The 10,464-nt window shown below is 41.7% G+C and overlaps 1 protein-coding gene across 5 annotated transcripts; it reads right to left on the bottom strand.

Annotated features, from left to right (window-relative positions):
- Positions 1 to 3,201: 3,201 nt before the first annotated feature.
- si:dkey-43p13.5 (visual system homeobox 2) lies at positions 3,202 to 7,247 on the bottom strand. 5 transcript variants are annotated; one of them, XM_040123279.1, is made up of 5 exons: positions 6,929 to 7,049; positions 5,819 to 5,876; positions 5,330 to 5,488; positions 4,868 to 5,025; positions 3,203 to 3,938 (listed from the first exon to the last, which is right to left on the bottom strand). In XM_040123279.1, the coding sequence occupies exons 3-5, from the start codon at positions 5,352 to 5,354 to the stop codon at positions 3,516 to 3,518; spliced, it is 606 nt and encodes a 201-aa protein (XP_039979213.1). In that variant the 5' UTR covers positions 5,355 to 5,488; positions 5,819 to 5,876; positions 6,929 to 7,049; the 3' UTR covers positions 3,203 to 3,515. The 5 variants fall into 5 exon arrangements, with proteins under 5 accessions (XP_039979210.1, XP_039979213.1, XP_039979206.1 ...); XM_040123272.1 differs by having other exon boundaries at positions 5,330 to 5,660; XM_040123276.1 differs by lacking the exon at positions 5,819 to 5,876 and having other exon boundaries at positions 3,202 to 3,938; positions 6,929 to 7,057.
- Between the last annotated feature and the right edge of the window lie 3,217 nt (positions 7,248 to 10,464).

Genomic DNA, 10,464 nt, shown 5'->3' on the forward strand with positions numbered 1-10,464 from the left:
AGATTCTTTGGCTGGATGAAAACCAAAGATTAACTTGTACCAGAATGATGGGGAGAGAAGAGTATGGAGAAGGACAGGAACGGCTAAAGAGCCAAAGTATACCACATCATCCGTCCAACATGGTGGAGACAGTGTTATGGCATGGGCATGTATGTCTGCCAATGGAACTGGGTCACCGGTATTTATTGAATACGTGACCAGAATTAGCAGGACGAAGTCTGAAGTGTACAGGGCTACACTATCTGCTCAGATTCAGCCGAATGCTGCTCGACTGATAGGACGGTGCTTCACAGTACAGATGGATAATGACCCAAAACCTGGGTCATTATCCAGCAAAAGCAACCCAAAAAGCAAAAGCAATATTCTTCAATGGCCAAGTCAGTCACTTGACCTCAACCCAACTGAGCATGTTTTCCACTTACTGAAGACAAAACTGAGGGCAGAAAGACCCACAAACAAGGAGCAGCTGAGGGCAGCTGCAGTAAAGGCCTGGCAAAGCAGCTCAAGGGAGGAAACTCAGCATTTGGGGATGTCCATGGGTTCCAGACTTCAGGCAGTCATTGACTGCAAAGGATGTTCATCCGATTATTACAAATAATCCTTGTATTTAGAATTATGTTGGTATGTCCAGTTACTTTTGAGCCTCTGAAAATGAGGGACAATTTATGAAAATTGCCTGCAATTTCCTAAACAGTTAATGTGATCATTTTGTTAAACCCCTTGAAATAAAGCCGAAAGTCTACACTTCAATCACATCTTGATGGCGTCGTTTCAAATCCACTGTGGCGGTGTACAGAGGCAAAAATGATCAAAATTGTGTCACTGTCCAAATACTTATGGACCTAACTATATATTATTGCTCCTTATAGTTTGTGCTTCTGATTATTACATCCTCCTGTCTGAAGTAGCCATCTGGATTTTTGGGAAATTAAATGTTGTAGCGTGCACATGGTTAAAGTCAAACGTCAAACCGAAAGGGAACAAATGCCTCTGTACATTTTATTCTTTTTTGTTTGGTTTTATTTTATATTACATTACTTCTGGTGGAGCATAGAGACTTATTAGACAATTGGTCTGGTTTACTAATGAGCCACTGTGTTGGAATCTGACAAAGGGTGGTGCTGTGATTTCTGTATTGAAATGGTCTGTTGGAATCTCATCTGAGCAGAAAACCATGAGTTGTCATTTCTTTATAGCTTATGTGGACATTTACGATAATATTTTGAATTCAAAGATTCGTGAACTTCATCTTTTTGGGGTTCCAGTGGGGGGAGGCTCTAGGATTTCTGAGGTAATTAAGCATCACAACACTTTGCTATCTCAGCCAGCGTAACAGAATCTATGACATGCTTTTTTTTTAAAATCTCGGTCATCATTGTGTGGGGCCTAATTGGGGCCTAATTGAGGCCAGCTATTGTCACATAAGGATTCTGACCTAATTAGACCATATAATGGTGTCCCACAACATTTTTAGGGAAAACCTGTGACTTGATTTCTCAGCATCTTTCATTTAGTTAACTAATTATGAAGAATTACACCAACTCATTCCAACCTAACAAGAAGCAAAATAAGTAAAATCTTCAAAATGTGCCTCTCTGACCCATTTTGAAACACAGACCTCATCAGTGACTGTTAAACCTTTGACATGGGGAGCGCATTTGGTGTGGGAGTTGAACTTTAGCCTTTGAAATGTGATCGACCCACACTGGCCTCATTTACTAAAATGGGTTACAAATACTGTGGCCATGAACTGTTTATTGACTGTCACAACAACAGGCCTCAGAAAATTGAACCGGAGCAACACAGCTTTAAAAAGTCTCCGCGTATTGCAGACAAAAAATGAGAGCTGTGTGATGACATAACAGGAAAAAAAAAAAAAAAAAATGCATGCAGTTGTTGCATTTTAAAAACTCAGACTGTGTGTTGCCTTGTACCATCTCATCTGTCCTGTCTGAGGACGCCTTGACGCCCAGAAGAGGGCAGTGTCACTCTGCACTGTTTAAAACCTGTTTCGTCACTCACTCCAAACCTTGGGTCAAACGCCTTGAACGACGCACACTCATAAACACCTCCAGTATCAATCCCTTGCTATAGTATGGATGCATGTAGGGACGCTTTGTGTACAAGTTAAAAATAGAATTAAGCCAGCGCACCACCTGCAGACCATGTACATAGTTAAGAACAAACAGTTGGTGTTATGGAAATAAGCAGTTTAATTAACCATTACTTGTATCATCTTATACTATTGTCATTATCAAATGACAGTATAAATGTTATAGTTATATAACATCAGAAGATTAATCATTAGGTTTTCACGTTGTATCATGTTGTATTTTGTTTTCACTGGGTAAAGTATGATGTAAAATTCTGTATGTCGTTGCTAAAGACGCGCCCACGCGATTAGGCAATACTTCCAGACACACAGCTATGTTTTCTTAATAGGTTCAAATGTGTACTCTCACATCACTCAGATTAATTTTGTGCGGTGTCTTGATGTGGCAGTTGATGCGGCCTGCATATCCTGAATCTGGCAAAGCAAAAGTGGTTGTTTGGCCAAAACCGGATCAATGACGTTTCAAAGCAAAACTACAATTGTTCGACGCTGAGTCACATTTATTGACCTCAGCTTTGAAAATCACCATCACCTAAATCAGCTGTCTTCTCTTTAGATTCTTAGCTCTTTGAAGAGTCTGTGTCACTATCAGTGAAAACCAAATGGCTGCGTACAGACTGCGTGTCTGTGCGTCCGTACACAGTTTCAGAAAAAAAACAGACATTTATCATGTAATCTATAGAGTGGAGACTCGCTCTTCATGATTTCATTTTTCAGCTATTTCCATTGTTTCCTGTGAGGACGTGTGGCTGCATGCAGACATCCTGCCTGTCGGTGAGGGTAACCTGAGAGGTCAGGGATAAGCTTTACGTTAGTGAAATCATTTCAAAATTGCTTGAGTGCATACCTTTTCAGCTGCGCCCTGGTAGACTGAAATGATAGGATGGCAACATTTGTCATTTGTCACTGTTATGCTCTCTTAAAGACCCCGGACACAGAAGGTGTATTCAGAGTAAACAACACATTTAAGATGTGATGAAAATCCCAATCAGAATGTAAAGAGACTTTTAAAAACCACATGCCTGTGATGTTAACTAATTAATTTAATTAATGTGGAGTGTAAATACTTTTTACAGTTATACATTTTTTTTGATACATGTTCACCACCCAAACTTCAAAAGAACTTTAAAAGTTCTATTTAAATAAAATGTCCCGAAGATATTAGCTGGAATGTACCATGAAGGCTAAATTTAGAATAGCGACAAGATGACCACTTGTTCATAATTTTATAGAAACATTTTATATCGTAAGAAATATTTAATTAATGATGGCTAAGTAAATCCTCATTCTAAAAAGGTTCAAAAAGTATGTTCCGGCATAGCGATAGTATATGCTGTTCTTTAAAAAAAAATTTTTTATTTTTGGTTATGATAATCTGTACAACCGGGAAGAAGGAAAATAATCAATCATTGAGCATGGCATCAGCTTCCTGTGTTTGCGACTGTGTGTCGCTTCCTGATATGTTTACAGTGCTGTGGATCTCGGCCTCATGCTCTCTGGCTTTGGCCCTCAGTTTGGCGATGCTGCAGGAGCGGAGCTCCTCTGAGCTCGGCCCCTCCGGCCTCTCCCACTTCCCGGACCTCTGGGTCACAGGCTGCGTGCGTACGCTCAGCGCGGCACTCGCAGCTTTGGTCCATGGGTAATTTTCTCCTTCCTGTCGTTTCTCCCAGGGCTCGCTGTCAGAACTCTCTGACTGCTGTTTTAAACCCCTGCTCACTGTCTCAGGTGTTTCCTCGTTGTCTGTTTTCACGTAAGGCCCCGCAACAAGCTGGCCCTGGAGTTTCAGCTGCCGCCTCATCTTGGCACGACGGTTTTGAAACCAAACCTGGAAACAAAGAAAACAGTACCTAATGTTTAAATATAAATATGAATATAAATATAGGGAAATGTAAATAAACAAACTTTGTGTTAAAGTTTCAAAATGTTGACAAGATATCTGGCTAAGATTGCACCTTCAAGGTTATGTAAAAACTTTCCATTACATTTTACGAGATCAATTCTGAATCTACATTTTTTAGCACTTTTGTTGAAGGATAGGGTCACGCCTCAGGTCAACTCACAAGCCCTTATGGACGCTGAAAGAGTTATTGGTCGCTCTAATCATTCGTTCTGTCCGCACAGATTTCTTTCTAACGCGATTTCCAATGTAACCAGACTAAAAATTTCACAAGAAGACGACTGGGACATTGAAAGACACACACTTTATTTGACCGACTCTTAACTGCTGAAGCCTCCTATTCGTTTCGGCTGAACTTTGAAATGCATTTTCGGACAGAACAAGTACTGTAGATGTTGACCCTCATCTCTTACAGTATAGACATATACTGTAAGTAATCTCTCCGCATGCAGTATGGACAGCGGGAGCAAGGACAGAAACCAAATAACTGTGTCAGTGTACATACGGGCATGAGAATCTCGTTTAAAATAGAGAAAATGAGAAAATGTGAACCCATCCAAGCTATGATACATTTACAATGATAGAAATGTTAATTGCTGTGCCAAAATATCGTGCATTTTCCTGAAATTCATTGTGACATTTTGGGTACTTTTGAAAACTTTAAGATCTTGAATGGACACTGAATTAAGAAAAAGCTCTGTGGGTTCAAATGTTTGTCGACACAAGTTGGTAGCGATGGCCCTGCAAAAGAGTCTGTGCTTCGAAGAGCCTAGTCGACACACTGTACGGACAAATTAAAAACACATGGATGAGTATGAAATAAACACTTTTCAGAGAGAGGTCTGTGTGCCATTTACCTGTACTCTGGCCTCAATGAGGTCCAGTCTGAGGGCCAGGGCTTCCCTCATGAAAATGTCCGGGTAGTGGGTGGTCTCGAAGGCCTTCTCCAGCTCCTCCAGCTGCCAGCTGCTGTAGTTGGCCCGTGCGCGACGCTGCTTCACTGGCCTCTGTTCATCTGGAAAGCACAGTGCAAGCACCAATTACACAATCGCCAACGGGTGACAAGGAACTAATGGCTCTAGACTGGGTAATTAGCGCAGCGATCATTAGGCCCACTTTAACACAGCTTGATAATTGATTGTTAGTTACGAGCTGTTAGCCAATCTTTTGTAAACATTTACACTGCAATCAGATGGTGCTCACTGACTGTCTCAGAGACTGTGGTAATACGGTGCCAGTTTGGCTGTGCTCTATCTGCACAAGTCCTGTATCCTACACTCAGTCCTGTTTTGGCCACAGCAGCTGAGGCTTGAACTCACCTATGCCCTCCGTGAGAGGCCCCATCACGGCCGGCTGTGTGGCCAGGAGCAAAACCTCCTTGCATGGCTCCGGCTGCAGGTAACTCCTCAAGGATTCGTAGCTGATGAAGGGCCCTGGGATCAGAATCTGCGGTTGAGAGCCCAGTCTGGTTGGGAATGCTGGGAAAAAGTGAGCTGCGGGTGAATGGAAAACTGCTGGCAGGAGAGTAGAGACCAGTTTCCCTGAGCCAAACATGTCCAAGCTATTAAGGGTCCAATCTTAAGTGGCAGTCCAGTAAAAAGGGCCAGGTTGACTCCTACAGGGATGCTGGTTGAATGGTGAAATGCATCCCAACGTCCAGAGTAAAAAAAGAAATTAAAAGAGTGATGATAAAATCACTTGATCTATCAGTCCAGTTGGTTGTTAGAGCTGCTGCGTGTGCCTCAGTGCAGGTATAAGGTGTTGCCTGGAGAGTAAAAGTAGGACTTGAGCAGTGGAGGTGGTCTCACCTTAGCTTTCTGCTCTTCTCCTCCCAATCATCTCCACCTCCTTTCCCAGTCACATGACCTCCAGACAGACAGCAGGGTTTGGTTTATAGAACAGAGGTGAACATCCAACCTGTGATTCATCTCACAGCAGATTATCATTACTACCCCATTGGTGTCTGCTGTGTTCATCATGACTTTCCTAACCACATATGCCCTATCATATATTTCTATCTCATGTATTTATACTATAGTGATGGTGAATGTTTCCTCTGCATTTCTCTTTTTCTGCCGGGGACAAGTTGCAACATCTTTGGCTTCTAAAGTTGCAATGGACAGGATCTCAGTGTGTGGAAACTGAGTTGCGGACTTCTTTGTGTTCATTTAGACACCATGAAGATTTGCACAACACTTATCTGACTGGTTCAACAGCTGTCAAGTATAATGAGAACGCATTTCTGCAAAAGGGACCTAATGAAAGCACAGGTTGTTCAGTCCTGTTGGACGAAAAGGTAGCAGACGCTGAACAGAAGGTTACGGGGAAAACGTGCAACAACAAAGCGACAAACCTAAAAGCTCATTTGGTAAATGTTTTTAATGCCTACTAGTAACGTCATGTTTACCCTCACTGTTGATTTAACTTCATTGTTTGTCCTACAGTTGTAATGTTTTATTTTTCCACATCACCAAGGCTGGCTCTAAAAGAATATCACGTCAATCCACTTAACGAGGAGTAGCGGTGTACACACACAAATCCCTTCTTTGCGTGACAGTAGCAATCCATTAATGGAGTATTAAACCAGGTAAGCCAGGAGTACCAAAAAACTGACAACTGTAAAGACAATACACAGACGAATTGTTGTGCTTAACTGCAAAAAGTGCAGATGCATGTCATGTCATTTTGCATGTCATGCTTTTGTCTTTATTATATTAGACCAGTACTTTTATGTAATCTTCACTGATTTCAAGGGTGTAGTATTACTGTCACAAAACCAAATGGTGATTTTAGTAATACACTGGTGGAACACATGGTATGCCATGTAGACAGCATATATACTGTATATTGCAATAATTAGCGGGGATGTTTACTTATTGTTGAAAGGCATGCAGTAGTCGGTGTTACAAGACACTTACAGGATTTTTCCATCTCAGATCAAAGCACACACATCAACACAGTAACATCCAAGACAGGAAGATTATTAACACTTTTTTTTTTCTTTGAGCATGGCAGCTGTAGCTAAGTGTTGACGGATCCCTGATGAGATGATGGCCTGCACTGTCTGCGTGAATTAAACACAGGTGTGTCAATTAATCCGAAGACACACATCACCTATCGACACACCTCGCAAACTGCTCATCGGCTCAGGCGGCGGCGAGAACACTCAGCTGTCAGCGTTGTCACCGGTGAACTGGCGGGCTGAGGTGGCTTTGATCAGCCTGGGACCTCTGCAGGAGGCAGCTGGTCAGAGCTGAGGTGAGTCACAGGACGGCCATACCTCTGCAAGCAGCGCGGACCGCAACTCCCTCACCTGTGGCCCTTTCATCTGCACCTGTTCAAACACTACATTAATGCCTTAGTGGAGGCAATAAAGAGGTCAGGATTAGGGTTTGACCGATTTGGATTTCTTTAAAGCTTGTGTTGAGACTGAAAGCCGATATTTAGCTAATTTTACGTGTTTATGTGTCAAAAGAATTACAAAGATCCACCGTTTGACCCCTTAATGTGAATTCCTGTCATTGTTAGGAAATCTCTTTAACAGCATTTAGAACATTAAGGGACACTCCCCAGTAAAACTAAGACTAAAAAAAAAAAAATGCTAAAAAGTTAGCATTAGCATATATTTTTTATCCTTATTCTAGAAATCCTTATTTAGTCTGTATTATTACCATAAAATACACATTACTGAAATAGTACATTGAATTAATAATGTAAATAATTCAGGCTCTGCATCACTTTAATGTAGGCGTAGTTGTGGAGGCCCACCATCAGTGGTAGATGACATAACCAGCTGATAAAACGCAGTTTTTAGCACTTCTCGTGTGTGCATGCATGTGTGTGAGAGGGAAAGGAAGAACTGACAGAGACTGAAAGAAATCATCTCTGGGGTTTGCAAGTTCTACAGGGAAAAGGAAAATAGATTAAAAGTGTCTGGTTTGAGCTGCGGCTAAATAAACACTGTGTGTGGTGGGACTGACGACTGAATAGCTATCTCCGTTTGTCCCTGGCACACAGGTAGTTACAGGGATTTCTGGTCTGTCTGAAAGTAGACCCCTTACCCCACCCCCACCCCAAATTCTGTGTTTGTCTGTGTGTGGGTCCTTTAATGCCCATTGATCCAGATAATCGGGGACAAAATTGGTGAAAAACCGGTGGGGGAGGTTCTGACAGTAGTTGCTCAAAAGAGCTTCTTGTGGATAATTGAAGGAGGCATTAAGACAACAATAGTAATGGCTAATGTCAGGTCTTATTGGTCTCTCAGGTATTTCTAGCTCCCTGGATGACAAGGCAACAGTGGAGATCCACAGCTAAAATGGCAATCATCGTATCATTAGCAGATCTTCAACCGCAGAGACAGAATGTGCATTATCTACAGGTTTAGCAAGCCATCGAGGATACCCTTCAGATGGCTCTAGCTTGAAATTGACTTGTTTGAGCTTGCATTCATTCACTGCAAACTCGAGGAAAAGGGTCACCTGAACGCCTCCTCAAAGGTGTGTTTTTCGATCTCAGGTAACGTAATGACTCTCCAATTTGGAAACACTTAAAAGTCCTCCACTTAAAAATGGGTTTTGCTTATTGTTACTTTACCTGGTTGTTTGACCTTCACTGTACAGAATGAGGTTATGTACAGACACTAGAAGGTTGTTTTCACATTCATCTGCTGACAAGGGAAAATTTCTCACCTTAAATCTGAGTTTAAGACGCAAACATATGATCATGATTTTGTGATATCAAAACTGGTTTGGAAGCAAATCGTGGTCCAGTGTGCAACTTATACAAGTGTGATCTGGAAACTTGAAGCCAGTTGATTTTTTTTTTGTGGGAATACTGAATACAAATTAGCATTCAACGCAGAGTATTTTCATACAGTAGGTCTTAAAAATGTCTGATGAGGATCTTTAAACCTGCAATAACAGATTTTCTTTCGCCACCCGAGTGCAGCGGAAACAAGTTGTGAACACATGTCGTCTTTTAAGTTGATATGGTGAACTTGTTAAACAGTATCAACAAGTTATGGAGCGACATTATCGTTCATTTGGGGTCACGTTTGTGCCCATTCGATGAATCTAAGTCCAATATTCACTCTCTTTTTAGCTCCATTTTTTTGTCTCCACCTCCTTGTAAGGGAAATATCTGGCTCTTTAGCTGCTAAATGCTCTAGTATGTTCAGCAGCTAGTCTCTAACTGTGTATGTCTGCTGTTTGGTGCTGGGTAGGCAGTGCACAGCGGGTTTTAAGAGCTTTTTTTTTTTTTTTTGCTCAAAACAGCTTCCTGCAGCTCTACAAATATTTACATAAAACATTAGATTATTTTTTTAAACTGTTAACAAGGTTTATACTCTGATATAGACATTTCCTTTTTATTTGGGAATTTGTTTCAGTGAGATGAAATTTAAATGAAATGATCTGGGCTATTTACCTTCTTTTTTCTTTGACAGACATGGCTGAAGTGGATTAACTGTCACACTCTGCCCTCAGTGTGATAAGATACAATCTGACATAATGGAGATCGTGAACACAGCACATTATTATTCTCTCTCTCTTCCACTACAATGGCACTTTAGCTCATAAAACAAGAGTTCTGCCAAATGTCATGCGAAGATGGATGATTATTGTCAGCTCCACTGTCATGGGAATATATCTATCTGGTGTAATTTGCAGGCTGGAACAGCAATGAGCACAGATAAGATCAATATTTAATGAAAATGTAAGTGAAGCTTAAGGGTTGTCACTTACGCCTCTGCTGTTAATGACATTTCACATTATCATACTTATCAGATTGGGTCAATCTTAACTGCAATTACTGGCCCTCATTTCTTTTTAATTCATTACAAATGTTGAGTCGTTTCAGTCGTCCACCTTTGTGCAAACACACCAGGAATGTATTCTCTGGCTGCTTGCGTATGTATTTTAGTGTCAACCTGCACAAACTTCACACTAAAATCTATTAATGGGAGTGTGGATTGGCATGATTCAATCAACGCACCTAAAATGTGTTTGTAACTTGGAAGAAAAGTGTATTTCATGGCTGAGGAAACCCCTATGCTTGGTGCCTCACTCTCCCTGGTAATAGTATCCCACAGTGAGCAGGCTGATTGTTTTAGTCCTGGATCACTGGTCATGGGATAAACCTGAGAGCCCAGCCTGCTTTTCATGTCAAAACCTTCAAGGGAAAGCAGCCACAATCCAAGAGCAATCACACTTGAGACATCAAAGTGCCAGGGAAAAGAGAGGCGAGAGACGGTCCACATTTTTTCCACGCAAGCCAAGTGCAACTCAAGCGTGGAGGAAGAGGAGATGATCTAAGGAGAGGGTGCCACTGAGAGGAAGACGGAGAGCAGACAGATGTGCATGGGCAGGTAGCGGCACATCAGGGCCCCTCCTGTAGCTGAGAGAGACACCAAGAAGCCTCCGCTGGTCGCATTCCAGCTTGCTGCTCATTCACTGTC

Source organism: Xiphias gladius, chromosome 3 (assembly GCF_016859285.1).
Source record: "Xiphias gladius isolate SHS-SW01 ecotype Sanya breed wild chromosome 3, ASM1685928v1, whole genome shotgun sequence".
NCBI lineage: Eukaryota > Metazoa > Chordata > Actinopteri > Istiophoriformes > Xiphiidae > Xiphias > Xiphias gladius.